Source organism: Topomyia yanbarensis, chromosome 2 (assembly GCF_030247195.1).
Source record: "Topomyia yanbarensis strain Yona2022 chromosome 2, ASM3024719v1, whole genome shotgun sequence".
Classification (NCBI taxonomy): Eukaryota; Metazoa; Arthropoda; class Insecta; order Diptera; family Culicidae; genus Topomyia; species Topomyia yanbarensis.
In genome coordinates this window covers 157,283,215-157,309,270 of record NC_080671.1, presented here as the reverse complement: position 1 = coordinate 157,309,270, position 26,056 = coordinate 157,283,215, and the positions used below count along the sequence as shown (strand labels likewise).

At 37.6% G+C, this 26,056-nt stretch overlaps 1 protein-coding gene across 1 annotated transcript; it reads left to right on the top strand.

Moving 5' to 3' along the window:
• The first annotated feature begins 405 nt into the window (after positions 1–405).
• On the top strand, positions 406–24,083 carry LOC131681856 (ubiquitin carboxyl-terminal hydrolase 3-like). The gene is made up of 7 exons (XM_058962920.1): positions 406–920; positions 2,633–2,774; positions 21,187–21,709; positions 21,776–22,273; positions 22,327–22,469; positions 22,698–22,844; positions 22,906–24,083. The coding sequence occupies exons 1-7, from the start codon at positions 755–757 to the stop codon at positions 23,099–23,101; spliced, it is 1,815 nt and encodes a 604-aa protein (XP_058818903.1). The 5' UTR covers positions 406–754; the 3' UTR covers positions 23,102–24,083.
• The last annotated feature ends 1,973 nt before the right edge of the window (positions 24,084–26,056 follow it).

The window sequence follows — 26,056 nt, the reverse complement described above, 5'->3', positions numbered from 1 at the left end:
ATCATTGTTCCAATTTTGACAGAGTCGTCACTCTCCTTATATGCACTCAGGTTAAAACCTCTATAATAAAAAAATTAGATTTTTAGCAGTGTGGTTTTGGCATCTGTTTTTATTATCTAATGGCGATTTCGCTTGAACCTGAAACTGAGTCAGGTTCTAACCCCAACCGCTGTCAGTTCATACATTTTGACAGCAGTTGGGGTTAGGAACTAACTCAGTTTCGCCTCAAACAAAAACCACATAATATAATTCCCTCAGTCTATTATTATCAGTCTTTTTAAAACTTTCTTTATGTTGCGCAACATCTAACTGCCATGTTAAGTGCAACATTCGCATGACACTTTTCTATGCTGAACCTGTCAAATTCATCATATATGTATTCGTGTAGAACGCGCATTACTTTTCTGGCAGTTTTTTTTCTTTCGTTTTCTTTGTGCATGTCTGTTTCGTGATTTTTTCTGCTCATCACGGAGATACTGGACTGCAAAAGCCCTAGCCTTCAGTCAGCGTAACACAAATTGTAGCATAATCAACGAAGTAGAACCAAGGAAACGTGCGAAACCAGCTCCGGAAAGATTTTTCAGTATCGAAGATTTTTTACTGCAATTTTGATGATCCATCCAAACTGTGGATAGTGAACAGTGTAAAATTAACTCAGCTTGTAATTTATTCCTGAAAACCAGCAGGAGGTGGAATATTTGTGCAGCTTAAATTGGATATAGCACATACATAGCTACTCGGGACGGAAATCAAAATGGATTGTCCTCATATAAGTGATAATGTCGTTCTACGAAAGGATTCAGTGAAAAACATAAAGCAAACTCTGTGCGAAAATGTTGCTCAAGCTATAGCTACACCTGGCACCGGAACACCTCCAGCTAGCTCTCCAGCAGGAATATCAAAATTGTGGAAATGTTCAGGTAAATCATATCACATGAGGTGTGTGCTGCACGGCACAGCCATTTCTGCGAAAAGTGGGAATTGATGCCTCAGGGAAAAAGTTCAATTTAGCAAAAGCTGTCATTTCAAACTACCTCTGACTCGACTATTTCGAAAGAAGGCAATGTCTTGTAGCCTTGTTTTTTTGCAATCCTATCAGTTATTCTGGTGTGCTGTCGCGCTTTTGCTTGGAACCTAGTTTTACAGGTTGAATAAATGAAAAATCGATATTACATCATAGGGTCAAATTTGTTGTAGCTTTTGTTTTTCTCTCTTCTTTCTCGCTGCCAACATGTTTTTCGAAATCTGTCCTCACTGCGTGAGGTCATGAAACGTCGTCACCACCAATGCTGCGTATCTGTCCTAGATTGGTTCTTGAGGGTTGTGATAGTAATAAAATACTACACAAAATAGTCCTATATTGGTAGAATAAGGGTTGGTGACACGAGCTATGTGTATGCACAAAATGCATATATAATTCGTCCTAGCCTTCATCATTTCAAACTAAATGATAATGAAAAATGGAAACATAAAAGGGAGCCGTACAATTACTCTAAGCGAAAGCTTTTCGTGGGTTGGACCAATGGTTCTAGCTAGAGACATCAGTGTAAAAAAAGCAAAAAGTGCACATTCTTATGTTGATGGGGTAATATTTTGACTGCAATCGTAAATTTTACGAGAAACCTTTTAATTTACGGTCGTGTGTTCTTTTGGATTATGAACTAAGTCTATACTTCCTATGATTGCAAATCAGTCCCATAAAGATAGGGAATCTTATAGAAAATGGGACAAATATGCGATCATGGGCAGTATAAAGTCAACGATAGGAAAACAAAATAATTTGGAAACAAATCATATTTTTAATGTGATAAATGAGGGCGAGGAAGTTACAATCGAATTTGTTAATTTTCCACCTCTCTGTTTCCCAGTGACTAAATTCTATACGTGAAGGTTATGCATAAGTTACGTTACATGACTAAAGTGAAATGTGCTTCTGTAATTTTAAGCTTAATGATTTTATAGATCAGTTGCAGAGCAATGGGTTATTATTATGTTATGAGCGACGTAATTTAATGAAGAAACCCCATTGAGCATGTGTTTGTTTCGTTACGTTTTCCCAGTTACTTTTGTACGCCTACGTGGAACTGCAAGTTTACGCATATTGAGCCCATCAAGATCGTAAATCAAATCTAGCACCAACTGGCTTAGTATGTTTCTAAGATAATCATACCGAGAAACCCTCACGACAAAATACCATTTGAAATTTTAGTTGTGTGACCTTATATTTACACTGCATGAAATATTGGTTTTATACATGCGCTCGCGTAAATATGCTTTATCAATGGCAAAGTCCAATCAGTTCAAAAATAATCGAAGTTTGAAAGAATTATCGTTCCCTCTTAGTCTGGCTGACGCATGCTTAGCACTAGGACTTCAGTCGCAAATGAATTTGAAGCGCACTACCTTTATTCATTGTGCTCTCGCACTTCTTATATTATGTTTATTCTACTCCATCATATGATTTCGAAATGTGTGGTGGTTAGAGCAACATCAAATTCAAACCAACACACCCACAGTAACAGGAGGAGCTTTAAATAAATGCTTTTTGCAATTTCTACGGCAGTGCTGTCAAATATAATATATTCAAGTGTTGATACAATTTGAAATTGTAACAAATTTGTTTTTGTTTTAGAATGTGCGGGTAAGGACAACTGGATGTGCCTACAGTGTGGATCAGTGCTCTGTGGCAGATACGAAAGTGGACACGCATTGAAACATTCGTCTAAGCAAAACCACAATATCTGCATTAACACAATTAACCTGTCGGTTTATTGGTGAGTATACTGCTTTGTTTAAATAACCCAGATAAGCAGACCATCCCGCATAGCAATTCGCCATAGGGTCATATGACAAGGTAGACATTTGGCATAACGGAAACTTAGCATTATTTTTAGAAGGATTTGGATTAACGGAAATTTGGTATCAATAATTTTATCTTCAAGTCATGATCATGTGCGCCTAACAAACTTAACTACACTAGCGTCCAATTCGTCTTTGTAATAGCGCCATGTAGCATGACTGCCTAGATACTAGAATAAATCCTTGGATGGTGCAGCGGAACGCTTGATAAGAATTGTGGCAAATGATTAATATAATGTACCAAACAACCGTTAATCTAAATGACTGTCCAGCTTCACTCACCATTTCCAATCGTTTTTCCCCGTTGGATACCACCAGTCCTGTCCAGAATGAATCATACTCATATCTCAATTATGTCATTTCTTTTGCAATACTGCACTAGACATCTGAATTGCCGTGTTTAGCCAAAACTCAACTCATCTTGAAATTCCGTCATCTATGCTGCATTTTGCATTGTTTTAATGTATCTAGATAAGAAACGACTGCGGACTTCTTGCTTTTCTTAACCTCTTCATGCCCATATTGTTCAAAAACATTTTCAAATAAGTTAAGTATGATGTTTTGTGTTTAGGATTCTCCTCGACACTACCCAACAGCTGACTGGGCCACTATGTAGACACTAAATACAAAAAAGACACGCAACTTACGCGTCCGTTCGAACGACTGGTTGTTGCTAAAAGTGAACCGAAACTTTTATGGCTATCACGCCAATGTCGCCAATCTTTTTTGGATTTAGTGTCTACCTGGCGGCTCAGTAAGCTGTTAGGTACTGACGAGGAGAATCCAAAACACAAAACATCAGACTTAACTTTAAGTTGGTTTGTGCACCAAATTGCATAAATTAGGGGGTTTAGGGAGTATAAGCATTTGCAAATAGCCTTTGCTTCTGCTTTCGACAATATTTGATTACAAAAATAGGTAAGGCTGATAACTAAGGCTAAAGGTAATAACCTTTAATGTTAGCGCTGATAGTTGGTTGTAAGACTTTCCCCCGAAAACCATTCCGCAGAAACTAAAACACCGACGTTTTTTTCCCAGAAAGAATCATTCTCCAGAAAACTATTCCGTCGAAAGTACCAATCACCAGAAAACCTTTTCCCAGAAAGTATTTTTGCCCAGAAAACCGTTACCCAGAATGAACAAATACCCAGAAGTTCATACCCCAGAAAAAAACATTTCCCAGAAATTGAGGTATTTTAACTGAAGATGTCTTATTTATTAGTATTATTATTCAGGTTTGGTTTTGTAATATAAGAGCTATTGATAAAATGGTATCTTTTAATATGTTGTACCATCTAACTGGTCGGCAATTAGAACTTCTTTTAATTTTTTATCTCTCCTGCCTGTTTTTTTGCAGCGACGCCGGTTTATTATATCTCCTTGCAGATATCGCATATATTCCGCCGACGTGAACTGCTCTTCCTCTTTGAATGCTTTCACTACCGCATAAGATTTAAGGTCACTGGTAGCTTTTAAGAGTGCATTTAATTGGTTGTGATACCCTTCTATTGCGTTTGAGGTTCTGGGTATGTCATTGAGGGTGTTGTATCGCATGATCCATAATTCAGAGGAAAATCTGGCCTGTGCCTGTGCGCAGTGTTTTCCAACCCTTCGCTTCCCCAAAACGTATTTTTTTATGTAATCGAAGTACGGGGACATTTATTCCGGAGCTGAAGCACGGACAATACCCAAGCCTTCAGGCACATCTTGAGGTTTCAAAAAGTCCAAGGCCTGGGTTTGTCTGCAAGAGATCTGCATTTGCACGCTTTTCAAATAAATTCCAGATAATCCCAATTTTTGGATCCGTTTCCACCAATGTTTCGTTAGGTGGAAAAAGCAACCATATGGCAAAGAATTGGAACAATCCTTGCTATAGCGTTTATCTCAGCGGTTTCAAAAACTGTCAATACAATCGACGGATTAATAATAATATTGTTGTTGGCTGCTATGGTTTTTATCAGTTCTAGAGCTTTTTTGTAGTTAAATTCTGATTTATCTGGAAGGAGCATGTGTACTAAGGGCAGGAACGTTCGTTCAATGCTCAATGTTCTTATTGACCCGTGGATGGCAATTTATGTAGCAGATGAATCAATAAGGGCATGACCTGTGATCAACACGTATGCTCGGTTTATTCGAACATAGGAGTTGACTCCTTCTTTTAAACATGAGCAACCCTTTGAATATGTATACCAAATAGCCCTCGGAATGAAACTTGTTATCCACTCGTCTGACCGGTTTTCTAAAACATAGGGGTTGATTCATTCTTTCCAGCACACTATGGAATAGCTGGAGCAAAAAGTTGGCTAAAATAGGAAAAACATATTCGAACTATCATATTAAAGATTTTTTATAACATTCTTCGATGTTTGTTGCATCATGTGCCATCGAAATTTCAAGGGGGTCCTCTACTCTCGAGGCCTAAAATTGAGGTGGTTTTTGGGAATAATTTGCGAAAGATCTACTGAATGGATCTTGATTTTTTTTTATTTTGATGATACATGTTTCGGCCTTTCAATTTAACTTTAAACGACGAACACAAACATCTCTGCGACCTTGAAACGTCATTTGTGACGTGATGTTTAAATTACATGGGAGTAAAGTTTCGGCTAATGGGAGTAAAGTTTCGGCTAATGGGGTTTTCGTCTTCAAAAGTGAAATTCGAAAGCCATTACCAAAAAAATGTTTCATTTCTTCTAAAAACTGTCCGTATGCAACAGTTTTTATTAAATTGATACTATGCAATCAATGAAGTAGTATTAAGCTAGAAAACGTTGTTATTGATCGATGCTAAGTACTCTGTTGTTGAAAATATCGATTTTTTAAGGGGTTACATTACAAGAATTTTCAAAAAATCGAAAAAATTTCAATGGCTGAAAATGTGCTTCAATAGTTTTGAAAATGATATGTCGCTGAAGCGCCTCTTAATGTATACCCCGAGCGTACTGAAAACTTTAAACACGATTTTTTTTCGAAACCACTTTGTAGCTGGTCGGAAATGTAAGTCAAACAACTCTTTTTGGATCGTTTTGAAATTTGCACAGTGTATTCAGAATTGCTATCTGCAGCGACGTACGTAGGATTTTATATTTTTATCACATAGTTTTTTTTTTTTAAATTTGCGTCGATTTTAATGACTTTTACAGCACTTTTTTATTAACAAGTGCACCATTTCACAAAATCCTACGTCGCTTGCCATTGTACCAAGAAATCGAAAAAAAATAGTTTTTAGCTCTAGGCAGCCAAAGCTTTGTGCTCAATCATTAACCGTCAATGGCACGCAAAGCGATAGAGATTTGAGATGTCCTATTAGGTATTTAACCTAATGGAGCTCTTTTTATGTTTCTAGATCTTCAGGTAACATTACATGTGTTTGCAACTCAAATGTATTATAGAGTTTTGGGATATCTCCGCGGCGCGATGGCGCAAATATCGAAAATCGACGATAGTTAAATATTTAACAAACAATAGGGTGGGTGCTCCAATAGCCGCGGTGTACTACTAGTTGCAGTAGTAAGCTAAACGCTTGATTAAAATGCCAACCGCCGTTAATTATTTTTTGCTTTGTAGTTCGCACTAAACTCGCAAGGTAACACAATTTTTATTATAGAAATTTGCTAAAAACAACTGAAAAAGTGAGTTTTCCTTGATTTTTGAGCTCCTTTGCAGCTATAGTGGGCCAAATATACTTAGAGTTGCATGCTCCGAAGGTAATAAATGGGTTTTGCATCTATAAGAACCGGAATTAGCAATTGCGCCACTGTTGCCTCATGCGGAGCAAGCCGTTTTAAATGCAAAAATTAGTTCAAAGCCAATTATAATATTTTTTCTATCAAATAGGAATCGAAAGCTTTCATTTTACATATAATCATCACCCGTAGATCTTTCCATCTTTTTAATGCGTTTAAATTTAAGCACAATGCGTAAATATTAAAAAAATACTGTGGATAGCAAACTTATAACAAGTCTTTAAGTACACATGATCTAAATGTAACGAATTGTTTAGTGAGAAAATAGAAGAAAAAAAATTTTCGGTAAAATAATTTTCTGGGTTTTGGTACTTTCTGCGGAACAGTTTTTTGGGTTATGGTTCTTTCTGGGTGAAAGTTTTCTGGGCTTTGGTACCTTCTGGGAATCAGTTTTCTGGGAATCAGTGCTATCTGGAATATGTGTTTCTGGGGAAAAAGCTTCGGTATTTTTTCTTCTGGGGAATGGTTTTTGGGGGAATGTTATACAATCCTGATAGTTATTGATATTATCACTTATCAGTAAAACAAAAGTTATAGCAATGGAATTAGGCTGATTGGATTTCGTTGGAGCAGTGCTGCTAGGGATAATTTAAGTTGACGATGGTATAACTTCATTGTTATGAAATATTCCTGAAAACTGAAAAAATCTCTTTTATGCAATTCGAGGGGAGCACGTCGTTTGGCATAAGTTCGTTTGGCATAAGTTCATTTGGCATAATGTTCATTTGGCATAACAGTAGGTGACACATACGTTTGTTTGGCATAATGTTCATTTGGCATAATGGTCATTGGCATAATGGTCGTTTGGCATAATGGTCATTTGGCATAATGGTCGTTTGGCATAATTTAAAAAAATACGTTGAATTTTCTGTTACTAGTCGTTGACGCCTAATGTGGCTTCGCCACATCGCTTTAAACCCGGTGCTGTCCGACATCGCTCCGCTCCGTCGGACTTGAACTAGTTGATAGCCCCTATGTTTGAGTAATCCGGGCAACGAGTGGATCACAGGTTTGCTCGCGAGGGGCCGCCGACGCACCATCGGAACCCGGCGGATCCCGCTTCGGACCCTGGTTTCAGTTATTTGTATTTGTATGTATTTACACCAACAGGCTTCTAGGCCCCAATGGTGGTTTCTTATACACTAGTTACATCAATTAATTTATTTACATTCAACAGACCTTTACAGTTTAAATAAAACAGAAATTTACAATCTTTACATGGCATGACAAACGAATGAAAAATAGACATTACAATATCGACAGACCTATTTAACAATATTCACATTCTAAACAAACATACTAAATTCAGTTACATTGTGAGTTCTAACGTCCAGGTCTCCATGTTGTATTATACTTCTTTGTAAATTCACGATATCGGATGTTATGTGGCCAAGTAGTTGTTTGCAGTGCAAGAGGTTTCCATTTACTATTAAGGCATACTCTGAACGAAGCATATTCTATGGTGTCGCATGATTTCGAAGCAGGCAAAAGTTTCCTCACCTCCATTGCGTCGCTCGTACTAAGTCTAAGGCATTTCGATACTAAAGTGCTAACTTCTGCTTCGCTTACATGTGGTTCAATATTAGACAGGTATAGAGAGAACTCGACATCTGTCTCCAAACTCCGCGGCATAATAGTTGGAATAATTCGACTAGTATCGCTCGATGTGTTTTGGCTTTTAACAGAAGAAACTGGAGTTGAGTGACGATCGCAGACTTTCGCCAGAGGGTTTAGTTGAGAGATGCTATTCTGAATTTCATCGATTTTGGTTTTCATGTACAATATTTCCTTTTCCATGCATGACGATGGTGATTCCGACTCCGTTGGACCCAAAAGTGAAGCAATTAGAGTTTTGTGGAAAGCATCCAAGCACGAATCTCAAAGCCATATCACATTTTTTGTAAGTGCATTGATATTGGTTTCGTTTAATCCTACGCATTTGGCGTGAAACCGTCCACTGCAGCTTCCTTCGCACATAGTGAATAGATCCATTTTGCAGTCGATCACCGTATCACATTTTTTGCACATCATCCTTCACTGCTCAGAGTAATAACAATTAGACGCTGTATCCAATGAACAATGGCACCTCGGTACTTGAAATTTATCGAAATAATTCGTAAACTAATCGCAAAACCACTGTTCAATTTGCACTTTGGTATAACACAGCTTTAGATTTAGGCGGCAACTATATCTCATCACTTTATTTCCACGGAATCAGTACACTTCTTGTATATTATTCAACGAAAACGAAGAGCAGAAAATACACAGCTGTCGCGATAGGCCGGTCGAGCAGCAATGATGCGATGTTATGCGACAATGCAAAGGGTTAATTGGTATATAGGTTCAAATAACTGCTCATATTTGAAAGAAGAATCAACCCTTGTGTTTAAGTAATCCGGGCAAACGAGTAAATCAACACTTTGCTAGCGAACTTATTAAACATGCAGATTAAAAGAGCTGCTCATTTTTGAAAGAAGGAGTCAACTCCTAATTTTGGGTAAAACGGGCAAACGAGTATATCACCAGTTTACTTGCGAGGGCCATTTGGTATGCTAATTTAAAGAACAGCTCATGACTGAAAGAAGGAATCAACCTTCTGACAAATATACACGTATATATTTTCCAGAAATAAGGATTGATTCCTTCTTTAAGACATGAGCAGTTAATTGAATTTGTATACCAAATAGCGCTCGCAAGTAAACTGGTGATCCACTCGTTTGCTCAAACTTAGGGGTTGATTCCTTCTTTCAAACATGAGCAGTTCTTTGAATCAATATACCAAATAGCCCTTGGAAATATCGCATAACCGAGACCAAGGGGCCGAGGTGGTCATCGCCCGCCGTCAGAAGTGGCTACCTCTCACCCGCAACTCACTCATTTGCTCGAGTTACTCGAACATAGGGGCTATCATATAGTTTTACTACCATACTTAAAGCGATGTGGCGTAGCCCCATTAGGCGTCAACATTAAATATAAGAGATTTCAATGGATATTTCAAATTATGCCAAACGACCATTATGCCAAATGACCATTGTGCCAAACGACCATTATGCCAAATGTCCATTATGCCAAATGACCATTATGCCAAATGACCATTATGCCAAATGAACATTATGCCAAACGAAAGCATGTGTCACCTGCTGTTATGCCAAATGAACTTATACCAAATGAACTTATGCCAAACGAACTTATGCCAAACGACGTGCTCCCCAATTCGAGGGTTGCAAATATTGTGGCAAAATTGTAGAGTATCCGAAGTAGTGATAAAAAACCTATTTTAATCCACCTAGCGGTGCAATTGTGCCTTTCTCAATCATGAATCACGAGAATGTGTGCGTTGTTTATATTCATTAAAAACTTTTAAATGCATATATTACATTTTATTATTATACATCACATCACAACTATATACAGGAAAATAAATCATTATTCGAGTTCTAAAATTTTGAAAAAGAAAAAACAGCCACGGTAATATTGAACTGAAAAACGCTTTTAATCCACCTAACAGTGTGATGAGACATTTCTTATAACTCTTATCACTCTCTTCGGATATTATATCGTTTGAGAACATTTAGAAATTGATGCTTCGCGATGTTTTTGATAACACATACTACATGGGAAAGTGGCAGGACTCAGAGAATCGCTCAAATCAGCATAGGACAACATCAGCGCTACAAATCTCAAATCAAATCAATGGGAAGCGAAAAAATGGCCCATAAAATAGACATAGCTACGAATTATTGTTAATGCTCTGTTAATAAAATATCTAAATTGTGGTGGGAAAACTGAATTTTCCTAAAGGACACCATTCAAAGAAAATCAACAGTGAATATTTCCAGACTTTTATTTCCTATTTAAAAACTATTGTGTTTTTTATATCCTAGATTGCATGATTCAGTGATCGAAACCCAAAACTTCATAAAGTATTTGAAATTATTAAATTAAAATTTGTTTTTGCTATTGAAATTTACAAAATTATAGTATCGCCCCTTTGGCGATTGTTTACCTTTTCGGTCCCACCTATCAGCATTGAAGTATCGTTCTTACGTTTTTTACAATAACTACCGTTCTACACCACCGATTTCGTCCGGGTTTTTTTCAATAGCGATCATTGTTACTATTTACAGCTGGTATCAGCTTGATAATCCTAAAAAATACGAAAATGACAGTTTCGCCCGTTGTATTTTTTGCTGTAGTTTAAGAAAGCAATATCGTAGAATCCAAATTTTTAGGTTAATTGGTTGCGTTTCAAAGCCCTCATTCGCATGTATGAAAAAAGCCTTATGTTTACATTTGTAAGTATCGCCATTTTCACAAAAAAGGGTTGAAATGAAATCGCAGCTCCGGATATCACGCTATCTTTGAAGTGCATGCGTACATAGTTCCAAATTTTACTTCGACATCGACTTTTTCTAAAGGTGACTTCCCAGTAGTATCCTTGATTTGAATTATTATCGCTAATCCTAATGCCAAAGAACAAATAAAAACAAACAAATGTTGTAGCTCGATTCAATAAGAAATCCCCAAAAATGAAATGTACCTATTAATGTGAAACACAGTGAATAATACATACAATAAAGATCCATTTTTATCAGTCTCATGGTGTATTTTAGGCTGACAAAATGGGGACATTGACTAAATCGGGCAATTTTTTTTTCTTTATAATAAACTGAAGCTGTTAAAATACTGTTAAAATATTCTTGATGTAGTCTGATAACTATTTCTGATTATGATGAACTTTTTATTTTTGCATATTTCCATCTTCATGATAAGGAAAACATGCTCAAGAAAGGATTTACTCGAATTCTGTCTTGTTCGTCTGCTAGAGCCCATCAAACATATGTTCATATTTGGCTGATAAAATCAGGGTTTCAATGTATTATAATAGATATTCAGCATTCGAAGAAGTTTCTTGTGAACGAGTGTAGAACGACTTTGTTTCTACTTACTTGAAGTCAGCAGCGTAGCCAGAAATTCGGTTTGGTGGGGGTTTGGTGAAAATCGATCATACTGTCCAAACGGTATAATTCCGAAACCGTAATTCTTGAACTTTTAAAATTATGCAGAATTAATTTTTCAGAAATAGTAACAGAGTTCGTGTCTAGCGAATTTGTTGAGACTTTATTGTAGTCATGAATATTAACCTGAGAAAAATCACCATAAATACTTCTTGGACGATATACCGTCAAAATTATTTTATCAAATGATGCGCTATTTAACGTTTGTAAAACTCATCGAAGATACTAAGCCTCCGAAGTTGGCGGTTTCAAAATGATGCTATCTTGACCTTAAATTACTGATTTTAAACATTTGACCTATACATATAATTGGTCATACAACAAAAATCAAATGCTCATCAAAATCGATCAGAACCTGCTAGTATCGAATGGAAATCGTCATTTTTCATAAATTTCTCTCTACATTCGTAAAGTGTTATCCTCGTTATTAATCATATTACGTTTTCGTCTCAATTCGACGCATTCCCAAAAAAAATCTGTCTTAGTCCACCTAGTGGTGCAATTGTGCTTGTCTCATTTGTCCAGACTACGATTCCATGGCTGGTTATGTTCAGTACAATGGTGGAAATGAATATTACATGTTCAGTACGATTTGCACATACATACAATGGATCGACAGCCACGATCTTGAGATAATATGTGATACTGCAACATCGCTTGAAACCAGCGGCGGATCATGGAGAAAGATCCGGGAGGTCCAGATCCTGCCGAAAATTTTCAACTTGTTAAGAAATTTTAAACTAGTTTTAATTTTAAAGTAGCAACCCCTTACTGCCCACTCCCTCCGGGCCGGTATGATTGACGATTTTTAGAGTGATTGCATAACCTTTCTATATGAGAAAGACAAAAATGTACCAAAGTCCAAAAAAAGTCAATTTTTGTCAAACATCTCAATGTTTCATGCATTTTAAAGTCATTTGGTATCAAAAATACAAATTTGATTTTGAAAATTTTTCATTTCAGTTTATATGGGAATTTGCTGTGTGATTGCACTTTTCAACTCGTAACTCCGGAACCGGAAGTCCAATCAATAAAAAATTCAATAGCAGCCGATGGGAAGGTTGTACCTTTCATTTGAGACTAACTTTGTGCAAATCGGTCCAGCCATCTCTGAGAAACAGAGGTCAAATTTTTTCCACATACACACAGACATTTTCCGATCTCGACGAACTCAGTCGATTGGCATATGACACTCGGCCCTCCGGGTCGGGATTGGATTGACGAATTTTAGAGTGAATGAGAAAGGCAAGAACATTTTTAGCAAATGTTGAAAATTATGCATTTTTTTGGTGAGCAGTTCTATGTTTCATAGACATTAAATCAATTTTAACTTCTCTTCCAATTAAATAAAGACCCTTATTACAGTACATCTCTACAAAAACGAGATCAATTTGAAAATAAATCTGAGGACTATGATTGATTACAGAACTCTGTAATTTTCTATTGGAATGTTTTCAGGCAGGAATTTGATATTGATGCTATTAGACAACTGTGAAATCAAGACCAATAGATCAGTTACATATCAGGACCCCATTCCGACAATTTATCAAAAGTCCTCATGATGTTTACAACAACAGGTTATCAATCTACGGATCAGATAATTGTTATTGTAATATCGAATTAAATCAGTCTGCATCAATAAATTTTCAACTTCAATCCAATATTTTTTTGGGTGTGGTGGGGGGGGGGGGGTTGGTGGCGTTGTATGGTGTTAAACCCCAAAAACTTCTCTGGGCTACGCCGTTGCTTGGAGTTATTTATTTCGCTTTTCATTTTCCGATATGTTTCAGATCGATCCGATGGTCATTAGAAAAATTGCAGTCAGAAGGTTCGCACAAATGAACATTTTTGCACTGATAAGTTATCAAGTTCCTTCCAGACAACTTGGAAGTGTTCGGTGATTATTCCTAGCGGTTGTAGATAGAAAAATGAAATACAAAATTCGATTTGTCGAAATAATGTTTGGCTTATTTCAATGGATTATTTCTATATTGAACAATAAATAGGCGACAAAGAGTAATCAACAAACAACAAGCCATAACTTTTAAAGTATTCAAAATAGTTATTTGAAGTCTTCAGTAAAGTTATTCGCAAAAGTAAGAGCTACAAATTTGTAGAAGGCATCATTTCGATATAATCACTTCCAAGAAAAATTTTGAAAATATCTCACTCATAGGGGGATTAATCAGCAAAAGCACAATACCAAAAGAAAGGGCATATTTCCTCCATTAAATTCTCCGAAGATACTATTGACCTAAAATAAGCCGTTTTGGCGTTAATAATAGATTACATGTTTTTGGTCATATTTCTGGCAATGGGAAATGATAAAAATCTTTCGTCCGCATTTAATGTTAAATATCTCTTTTGATAATAGTCCGATTTCAATAATCTATAGCTTGTTCGAAAGGTATTCGTTAAAACTGTCTAAAAACATATAAATTGTTAATCTATATTGTCAATTTCGGCAGATAATTTAAAAAAACTGCAAAAAACGCCATTTTTACGCATTCAAACATTCATATCTTGGAAACTAAACATCAGAATCAAAAACAAATTAATTTAGCGTTCATACTGTTTTTTAGTTCTTTCATTTAAAATTGGTTTGGATAAGATCGGTTCAGCCATTGCTGAGAAACACGAATGAGAATTTGTCCGTTACATACACACACACACACAGACACACACACACACACACACACAGACATTGTCCCAAATCGTCGAGCTGAGTCGATTGGTATATAAGACTCGGCCCTCCGGGCCTCGGAAAAAATCTTGAAAGTTTGAGCGAATTCTATACATTTCTTTTATAAGAAATGTAAAAAGGTGCGAAATCGGCAAAGTCCCAAAAAGTCGATTTTTATAAAAAAAAAAATTTTCGAGATAACATAAAATCTCGACGTTTCATGCATTTTAAAGATGTTTGGCATCAAAAATACGAATTCGATTTCTGAAATTTCATGAGGTCCCCCCTTTGAAAAAAAATTTGAGTTCCGGCTTATATGGGAATTTCATATGTGACCGGACGGTTTAGTCTATATTTCCGGAACCATATGAGCGATCCGTACGAAATTTTATAGACATCTATGGGGATATTATAGCTATCATTTGGGACTAAGTTTGTGAAAATTGGCCCAACCATTTCCGGGAAACTGATGTGAGTTCGTAAATTTTGAAAGATGGCCGCTTTTCCCGGACACTTCCGGAACCTTCTATGGTGGTCAATGTAGTCAACGAAAGTTTGGTTGGCCGTCGGTGACCTAGAACAGCAAATTTAAGTTGTTTGAGAGACATTTTAGCGAAATTTTTACCTTTTTTGCTTTCATCGGAGTATCGGTTTGAATCACAATTTGCTATGTGATCGCACGCCACAACCTGTAACTCCGGAACCGGAAGTCGGGTCAGGATGAAATTAAATAGCCATTTACGGGGACGTAATACCTTTCATTTGAGACTAAGTTTGATCGAATCGGTCTAGCCATCTCCGAGAAACCGATGTGACTGTTATTCTGAATTTAGATACTTCCGCCGGGGCTTCCGGAACCGAGAATGGTGGCCAATGTGGCCAAATAGACTTTGAATGGATGCTAGTGACCTAATACTACAAATCGAAGCAGTTGTGGTCATATTTTGGAAAAATTTTCACCTTTATACATTCATTGCAGAATTTATTAAAATCGACATTTTCTGCGTGTTCGCACTTATCACCCTGTAATTCCGGAACCGGAAGTCGGATCCATTAGAAATTCAATAGCAGCCTATGGGAACGTTGCACCTTTCATTTAAGACTAAGTTTGTCAAAATCGGTTCAGCCATCTCTGAGAAAAATGAGTGACATTTTTGGTCACATACACACACACATACACACATACATACATACACACATACATACACACACACAGACATTTGCCGAACTCGACGAACTGAATCGAATGGTATATGTCACTCGGCCCTCCGGGCCTCCGTTAAAAACTCGGTTTTCAGAGCAATTGCAATACCTTTCTATTGAGAAAGGCAAAAAGGTGCGAAATCGGCAAAGTCCCAAAAAGTCGATTTTTATAAAAAAAATTTTTTCGAGATAACATAAAATCTCGACGTTTCATGCATTTTAAAGATGTATGGCATCAAAAATACGAATTCGATTTCTGAAATTTCATGTGGTCCCCCCTTTGAAAAAAAATTTGAGTTCCGGCTTATATGGGAATTTCATATGTGACCGGACGGTTTAGTCTATATTTCCGGAACCATATAAGCGATCCGTACGAAATTTTATAGACATCTATGGGGATATTATAGCTATCATTTGGGACTAAGTTTGTGAAAAATGGCCCAACCATTTCCGGGAAACTGATGTGAGTTCGTAAATTTTGAAAGATGGCCGCTTTTCCCGGACACTTCCGGAACCGTCTATGGTGGTTAATGTAGTCAACGAAAGTTTGGTTGGCCGTCGGTGACCTAGAACAGCAAATTTAAGTTGTTTGAGAGACATTTTAGCGAAATTTTTACCTTTTTTGCTTTCATCGGAGTATCGGTTTGAATCACAATTTGCTATGTGATCGCACGCCACAACCTGTAACTCCGGAACCGGAAGTCGGATCGGGATGAAATTAAATAGCCATTTACGGGGACGCAATACCTTTCATTTGAGGCCAAGTTTAGTCGAATCGGTCTAGCCATCTCCGAGAAACCGATGTGACTGTTATTCTGAATTTAGATACTTCCGCCGGGGCTTCCGGAACCGAGAATGGTGGCCAATGTGGCCAAATAGACTTTGAATGGATGCTAGTGACCTAATACTACAAATCGAAGCAGTTGTGGTCATATTTTGGAAAAATTTTCACCTTTATACATTCATTGCAGAATTTATTAAAATCGACATTTTCTGCGTGTTCGCACTTATCACCCTGTAATTCCGGAACCGGAAGTCGGATCCATTAGAAATTCAATAGCAGCCTATGGGAACGTTGCACCTTTCATTTAAGACTAAGTTTGTCAAAATCGGTTCAGCCATCTCTGAGAAAAATGAGTGACATTTTTGGTCACATACACACACACATACACACATACATACATACACACATACATACACACACACAGACATTTGCCGAACTCGACGAACTGAATCGAATGGTATATGTCACTCGGCCCTCCGGGCCTCCGTTAAAAACTCGGTTTTCAGAGCAATTGCAATACCTTTCTATTGAGAAAGGCAAAAAGGTGCGAAATCGGCAAAGTCCCAAAAAGTCGATTTTTATAAAAAAAATTTTTTCGAGATAACATAAAATCTCGACGTTTCATGCATTTTAAAGATGTATGGCATCAAAAATACGAATTCGATTTCTGAAATTTCATGTGGTCCCCCCTTTGAAAAAAAATTTGAGTTCCGGCTTATATGGGAATTTCATATGTGACCGGACGGTTTAGTCTATATTTCCGGAACCATATAAGCGATCCGTACGAAATTTTATAGACATCTATGGGGATATTATAGCTATCATTTGGGACTAAGTTTGTGAAAAATGGCCCAACCATTTCCGGGAAACTGATGTGAGTTCGTAAATTTTGAAAGATGGCCGCTTTTCCCGGACACTTCCGGAACCGTCTATGGTGGTTAATGTAGTCAACGAAAGTTTGGTTGGCCGTCGGTGACCTAGAACAGCAAATTTAAGTTGTTTGAGAGACATTTTAGCGAAATTTTTACCTTTTTTGCTTTCATCGGAGTATCGGTTTGAATCACAATTTGCTATGTGATCGCACGCCACAACCTGTAACTCCGGAACCGGAAGTCGGATCGGGATGAAATTAAATAGCCATTTACGGGGACGCAATACCTTTCATTTGAGGCCAAGTTTAGTCGAATCGGTCTAGCCATCTCCGAGAAACCGATGTGACTGTTATTCTGAATTTAGATACTTCCGCCGGGGCTTCCGGAACCGAGGATGGTGGCCAATGTGGCCAAATAGACTTTGAATGGATGTTAGTGACCTAATACTACAAATCGAAGCAGTTGTGGTCATATTTTGGAAAAATTTTCACCTTTATACATTCATTGCAGAATTTATTAAAATCGACATTTTCTGCGTGTTCGTACTTATCACCCTGTAATTCCGGAACCGGAAGTCGGATCCATTAGAAATTCAATAGCAGCCTATGGGAACGTTGCACCTTTCATTTGGGACTAAGTTTGTAAAAATCGGTTCATCCATCTCTGAGAAAAGTGAGTGAGATTGTGTTCGCGTACACACACACAGACGCACATACACACACATACATACACACACACATACATACACACACACACATTTGCCGAACTCGACGAACTGAATCGAATGGTATATGTCACTCGGCCCTCCGGGCCTCCGTTAAAATGTCGGTTTTCAGAGCAATTGCAATACCTTTCTATTGAGAAAGGCAAAACAGGTTTTTCGTGTTTCTTGATTTTAATAGTCTTATGAAAAAATATGTTTGAGGTGTGCTAAAAAAAAGTGGCGCATGATAGGATGTTAATTTTCTCTACTAAGCCCTGCTAAAAATCTGAAGACAAGCTACTATTGTTGCGTTGCTTTTTTCAATGGCTGAAAATAATTACATATCGAAGAGTAGTATACTGCTTGTTTATTTGTTTATTTGTAAATACATCAACAGGTCGTTTAATTTCAATGGTGCTCACTTATGGCATTTTCGTTTTTAACAGTACACTACATCGGTGAAGTCGGTGCTACACTCCTTCAAACTTGAGTGTATAATCAGTCCATCTCTGCATTACACCGTTGTACCACCAGAAAAAAAAACGAAAATGCTATTAGACTAGGTACATTTACGTAATGACTTGTTACATTTAAGGACATATAAAAGTTTGCTTTAACCGTATACTTTGTCAGGTGTCGAAATCGAATACTACAAAATAAGTCCAACAGCGTCGCTCTCCTGAATGGTAGTCGTAGGAGTGAGTTACTACGTAGAGGTCGAATACGTGCTTGAGGATCTAGGCGTTCAAGGGTGACAGAGCAATCCGCTCTGGTGGATAGTAAGTCGTTGCTCTGCAGTTGAAATGTGTTTCGCCACGGAAGATGTCGAAGTGCAAAGCGTATGACCCGGCGTTTGACACCTCGATTCTGTCAACCACGTTCTGGTAGTACGTATTGCGAACAGCAGCTATCCGAAAGATTAACTTCAGCTAATCTACATCTACAATGGATGAAGTGCGTGGTTTGGACGTTAGTGCCGAATCCATGATGACTGAGATTGTAAAGGGTGAGAGGAGTACCGTGAAATGTACGAGTCGAACAATTGGTAAATTAACTGGATCAGATGGGCTCTTCGCGTGAACATGATGATGGAGCACCAGTTTTTATCAGCCCCTTGGCGTGTTTAAGTTGACACAATGGGAACATTAACACAGTTGGAACATTTTTTTTCTTTCTTTTTCAATCACCGCTGTTAATATATTCTTCGTTGGTCCCTAGGCATATCCTCATACCCCTTCTTTATTTTTAAAATCCAACGCAAAACTTAAAACAAAACTGAAATCATAATGTTTGCATATTTTGCATCTTTAATATAAGAAAGTAAGGTGAATTCGCATTTTTCGTTCAATTGAGGTTTCACAATACAGACCCTGGTGGTGTACCATTTCCCGGAATGTACCATTTCCCGGACAACCACTTCCCGGAAAATAAAAAAAATAGTCATACCTTGCCGTCCAAACTTATTTTGAGAAGACCTGCTAACTATCCGAGCAAAGTCGAACATCAAAATTACAACAAATAGAAATCATAGTTTGATAATAGCATCAAATTGAAATTTTATTTTGCAGCTTTAGATTTTTTTAATTATGATATTGACCTCATTTTGCTATCCTTGTTTCTTAGAAGAATTTTCTATGTTTATATTTCTTTGGTTAAACATCAAAGTGACTACATATTTTGTTGTCAAAAAAATGTTAACATCTCGTATTTATTATTACTTTTTAATTTTTTTAGAGGTAGGGCAAAGCCCCTTTGAGTGAAATTTCGTTTCAATCTCTTCTCAAACAGGCATAAAAAACCTACTTATCTTTTCCAAAATATGTATACACAATAAATTCTTAAACTATTTTAGCTCCCTCGGTTAAAAATTAAACCATAACGGAGCTGTGCTTCATCTTGATTCAGTCATCGTCGGTTATCCATTGCGTACCTGTAAAGACATTAGAATGTATGAAGAATCAAAGTTTGATATTTGATTTTCAAAGAAATTCAAATATAATTTTAAGGATAGCTAAGTACAGCTATTACTTAATACATCTCTTATAGAGTGAAAAATAGGTCTCCCAGTAGAAGACAGAGAAGAAAGAAAATGGTGTCTAGTTTCAGAATATCGAGGACAACGTAAAATTATGTGATCAATATCTTCATAAGATTCTGAGCATTCGCATAGAATTGTTTCAATAATATTAATGCGATAAAGGTGACTTCTGCATAAATAATAGTTTGACATTATACGAGAAAAAGTTTGTATAAATAATCTTCCTACGTTTAGTTTATAAAACCAAGGTTTACGACTGATATTTGGTAAAATAGAGTGACATAAACGCCCCATTTTATTCGAATCCCAGAATTGTTGCCAATGTAAATTTATATTTCGACGTATCAAAAGAAAATATTCATTTCTTGAATATCACGAATGTTAACATCTCAATGAGCTTTCAATTTACTCTCACTGATAGCAGAGTTAGTTTTCTGTTTGATGTCATAGGACAATTTTGCTGCTCTCTATTTTGATCTTTTAACCGTTAAAACGACCAAAACGACAACAACCTGAGTAATCATTTGCCGAACATCAAGTTTAGTTTTCGATTTGTTGTCAGACTCTGTTCTAGGAGATTTTACCTCTTTTAGAACATGAAAACTTGCTTGATTTTTTTTTTAAATTTGTTAATCTTAAGTGGTTACTGTGGTTATTACTGGAAGTTTTCAAAAAATAACGAAAAAATAACGAAAAAAGAACATAGCGACAAGATTGCGAAACTGTCATTTTTTATAGATTCAACCTACTCGATTCTGCGATGTTACAAAAATTAATTTAAATTGATCATTATATGAACAGCTTTCGAACGACTTTTTGGCCTGAACCAAAATGAGGACTTAAAGGAATCGAGGGGGGATTAAAAAGCACCCCAATGAGTGAGATGTCAATACTTTAAATGGATACCAAAAAAATAGTAACAAATACTTTTCAATTTTCGCACCGCGGGTAGTGAAGGGATGGAAAAATCCATAACCTGTCAATTCATGAGCGTCTGATTCCTTAACCATATTCCTTATATTTTGTCTGACAGTTGTTTCAAATTTTGCGGGTTCAGCTAAAATGGTATATTCTCAATCCTTTTACTATTTTTTTTATACCCCACCGTAGAATTTTCAAGATTTGTAAATTTTGTTATGAGATTAAAATGATACACCAGAAAATGAAAGGCGAACAGAATACATAATTGTTTATATTTTCATTTCTGTCCGATCGTTTCTTAGGTAAATCCCAAGCGTACTAAAAACTTCAAACGCGTTTTTCTCAAAACCTCTTTTCAGTTACAAGTGTGACGAGTTTGTGGTAAACGACACAACCGAAAACGTGCTGGAGGAAATTCGCCAAGAGTTGAAGGATGGCGATGCAGACAGCGTGTCGGAGACTTCATCGACGATGGAGGAAATCAGTTCGTCCAAATCGGCCCAGGAAACTGCCAGCAGTACGTCATCGTCGAGCGACTCGGGTTGGGAGGAACCGGCTGCACCTTCCATGGTGTCATCGTCCTCGTCCACTGCACGGAAGCTGCGTCCCCGCAAACGAACGATCTCCACCGATAGTAACAACGAGAACGGAGCAGGCAGTGCCAAGCGGAAGTCGATGCGGCGCGTCGTTGGCTTGAGGAATCTGGGCAACACGTGTTTTATGAATTCAGTATTGCAATCACTCAGCAACATTCAGGAGTTTAGCTGTTATTTCAACGCGATGCCCTCATTGGAAACGGCTAAACACAAGCAGAAGGCGTATCATTCGCGTAGCATGAAAGAGAATCTGGATGATGTTTTCGTGGTGGAAGAGCTGCGAAAGGTTAGTTAAAAATTGCTTTTACAATTTCTCTGACAAATCAGCTATAGATGATGTTTTGTTTGCTAGGTTCTTCTAAATCTTAGCCAGGGTGGGGACGGTTCAAAAGGAGCGATTTCGCCGGAATGTCTATTTCTGGTTATTTGGAAAGTGGTACCTCAGTTTCGGGGTCATCGACAGCATGACGCACACGAGTTCCTGCGATACATGTTGGATCGATTGCATACCGAGCTTCAGCAGGTCTCGATTCCGGTGGAAATCTCCACTACTCCAACTCAAAAATCTGGTGAAACGAAAACCAATCCGTACAATGTACCCGCACTGAGTCATCTGCAAGCTAAGGGACGAAATTCAATTGTGACAAACGTGTTCGGTGGTGTACTGCAGAGTGAGGTACGCTGTCTTATATGTGGTATGGAGAGCAAAAAGCATGATCCATTCCTCGATCTATCGCTGGACATTCCGGAAAAGTTTTACAATAAGGATCCTCCTGAGGATAATGAAAAAGATAAGAGTGGGAGTGCACCGACATGCCACATTTCAGACTGCTTGTCTAGCTTCACAGAGGTCTGTAGAAAATTAAGCTGGAAGAATCTCTCAAAAGTAAATCATTTTTCCAGGTTGAAGAACTAGCAGAAACCGAACTCTACTACTGCAATTCGTGTAAATGCAAACAGAAGTCAACGAAACGGTTTTGGATTCGGAGACTGCCTAATGTTTTGTGTTTACACATCAAACGATTTAGATGGAACAACTTTTACAGGTACGTTTTACTATGTGCATAGTTTTGTATCTCTAATATGGACCAAACAGGTCTGGTTCACTATAAGGGAGAATTTTGTATCCGATCGTCGAGTCTATCTTACTGTAACTAATTACGGAAATTTAAAAACCTTAGAATAATCAGACATGTTAAAACATTCATGTTTGTAGCTACTACAAAATCATGTAGAATAAAAGCAAAAAACAATGAACAAAAAATCATTTTCAGAACCAAAATCGACCTACGATTATCGTTTCCCATCAAAGCACTAGACATGTCCCAATTTGTTTTGAACAATGGTCCAGAAACGAGGCGTTCGAATTCCAGCTGCAACGTGTACGATCTGGCAGCCGTTATAGTGCATCATGGAAATGGGTAAGTTTCGGTTGCACCACTGGTATCCAATACTTAAGTTAAAACCATTCCGCTTTCGTAGTTCCAGTTGCGGTCACTATACCTCGTACGCGATTAACAATGGTGTGTGGATGCATTTTAACGACCATTCGGTAAAGGAGGTTAGCAGCGCGGCGGTGGCTGAATGCAAACCGTACATTTTATTCTACATTAAGCGAGATACGAGCAGCACTAGCCGGCTATCCCTGGCGGAATCTGCCGCAACCGGACCGTCTTGAGATTAAGTTACTTTATATTTTGAGACTGATTAATATAGCATTACAAGCATGCTGCACACAAGAAAAACAACAAACACTACCGTAACCTGGTTTTTTATTATACCTAATTGTGGAGTTTTCTGTTCCGAGAGTCGAAACAAAACTGCAAATCATTAACCAAGAGAGGAAATGCAAAGAAACATTTCAAGGGAACGATAAACATTAAAAAATAGCTTCAAACCAGTAGAAAAGGTGCCAGTCGTCCAGATTGATCCTCCTGGCACATCCTGTTTCCCGTTCGGTTAGGCATCTTCTGGAATAGTTATAACCCCCCCATTACAAGAATCAATGTGATAAATTGAAGCATTTTAGCATCCTATTTCTGTCTACCAAAACTCTATGACTTACATACATAGAAGCAGTTCAGTTTGCGAGTGCAAATGTGTTTCTTTTAAATTCGTGCTTTCGTGAAGAAAGCTTTCGTCTGAGTAGAGAGTTTTTCCGCGTTAATTTTTGCAACAGTTCAGAGATTCTCAAAGAGGCCGCTGCGTTTTTGTGATTTTTTATATTCTCTAGATTTAGCGTATTAGTTATAATTGTATTTTATATAATGCCCCCACCCAGTACCGTTATTTAGTTCGCTCAATGCAATGTTGTTTCATGCTGTGAATGAAATAACATACATAAAGTAGTATCATTACTAGCAAATATGCCATGTTCCCCCGATACCACTTTTTTGTTTACAGTGATCTAGTGTGAAGTGGCCCAAAGTGTACGGGAAGCCCAGCACGCCGGAACAAAAGTAAAAGTTAATTCGTCTTTGGCATACAGCACACAAAATATCACTAATGAAAACATACAAAGAGAACAGATGCAAAACAAATGGAACCTATAGAACGGTTGAGCAACAGAGTACGAAATATATAATTATATTAATATAATTAATATATTAGGAAGTAACATTTCTTTAGCTATCGATATAAAACAAATATTAAGAGATATATTTTTTGCTTCTGGCTATTTAATGAGAAATCCCTGTGTTTTTGGTCAGTAAGGGGAATGGGGCGTTGTATCAGTTTGGTCGAGGCATATTTCGATTCTGAGTCAGTGAATGCATGACGCGCAAAAGTGCCTGAGCCGATGGCAATCACTGTGAGGGATTAGTTTATATAGTCGTAATTCACCAACTGCTTCGGGCCACTAAACTTTAATATATTCTTCTATCACAAAAGATGACTAAGTATGTTCCTGTTTCATATCTGTTGAACAATACTGAGTGGCCAAAATATATTTATTCATAATACTCATATTTTTCCTCTCTGTATCATTTTAGTTACCGCTTTTTTTTCTCTCTGGAGAAGCGGAAAAGTGCACAAAACTTACATTTTTGGATTTATTAAAGCTTAACAATGTGCGAAAACTCAACAATGTCTGGGATTAGCTAGAGTGAACAAAAAGATGATGGTATTGAAATGATGGTATTCAGTATATCGAAGAGAGACGCCGATATAAAACCTACAACCTACCTACCTGCGGCAGTGGCGACGCAACGCCTACCAGTAAGCTAATGTCTGTGTCACCCTGCATACCCCTGGTTAAATCGACCGAGGTGAGCTTTGGCTGCACCCATGGAAGGTCAAAACGAACGTACATTAAGCGAGGAAGAACGTGAAGACAAAAGACCAATTAATTACCGCTAAATTTATTGCTCCAAAGTAAAATTATATTATCTACTTATTTCTACCTTGTTTATTCTGCTTAACTAAACGGAAAGAGAATTATACAGTGAACTTAATATCTATTGAATTAAACCTAAATACACATTATTAGTCATAGGAATTGCCACAAAATAAGTGGTTGGAGAACATATGTAGGATTTAAACTTGCTACTAACTAAATATATTAGGTGAGAAATGGGGAATAGTACTTAACCTAAATCAAAATTATTAAAGAAACTCGTTTATTAGGATCTCTTCGGCTATATATACACACGGTAAACAAGTTATATTGTGCGATAGCGAGGAAAGCACTACAGTAGGTATGCACTTAATGTCGGATAACCTCAAACTGATACATTTTATGTACTATCGCAGGAATTTTGTAATCTTCGCAAATATATTAACAGAATTGGAAACTTCGCCTTTTTAACGCTAACAAATTTACAAAATTCTGTATTGATCTGAGGAACGGCGAGTCGACAGTCAAAAGACTGTTCCCAGAGACGACGGACAAAGGGTAGTTCAACCCATGTTGGGGATACGGACACGAATAATGCGAACCATTCGGCGAAATCAGTTAAACCGGAGATGATAAGATGACTGGAGAATGCCGCTCAACCTAATCCCATAGTTCAGATGAACGCACTACCGCAGCAGGTAATCCAGCCCAGCAATGGGAGTCGTTCAATGGTCGCAATTATTACCTGCCCTAAGCAACAAGCCGCCTGAACATGGAATAAGAACAAAGGAGCAATACCCAAGACTACCCTGGCTGTGCATACGTGGCAGAAACGACTGCTAGCACGAACAGTAAACCAGTCAGTGATTCCGCGTCGTGAGCAATCACCCAAAGGAAGCAAATTTCACTCCGCAACGATGAAATTTCGGCTAAATCATCTTTTAATACAAGTAGGGGTAGCGAGACGAGGGGAAAAATTAAGCTACAGCTTGCAAAACTCGAAGAGGAAAGAGCATACCAGATGAAATAACTAGAACAAAAGTACAACCTGCTGCACGAGCTAGACAGGTAAAATTCGTCTGTAGCAAGCGAGATAGAATCGTCTGTAGAAAATGTGTCGAAGGTACAGCAGTGGATAGAAGGTATGGAGAACTATGGCGACGACTCCGGTATCGTTGATTTATATCCCGAAGACGATCCTGAACCGAGCCACCCCCACGAACGTCAAAAGAGCCAACAGAAAAGATTTACTGGTGACGCACTCCCAGCACGAGTTAACTTGCAGATGGCAGTTGATTG

What these genes read in the sequence shown, in the direction of transcription:
- LOC131681856 (XM_058962920.1), top strand. Translation starts at nt 755, where the DNA reads ATGGATTGTCCTCATATAAGTGATAATGTCGTTCTACGAAAGGATTCA. An exon ending in TGGTGGAAGAGCTGCGAAAG is followed by an intron (nt 21,710 to 21,775) that starts GTTAGTTAAAAA and finishes TTTGTTTGCTAG; the next exon opens with GTTCTTCTAAATCTTAGCCA. An exon ending in ATAGTGCATCATGGAAATGG is followed by an intron (nt 22,845 to 22,905) that starts GTAAGTTTCGGT and finishes CCGCTTTCGTAG; the next exon opens with TTCCAGTTGCGGTCACTATA.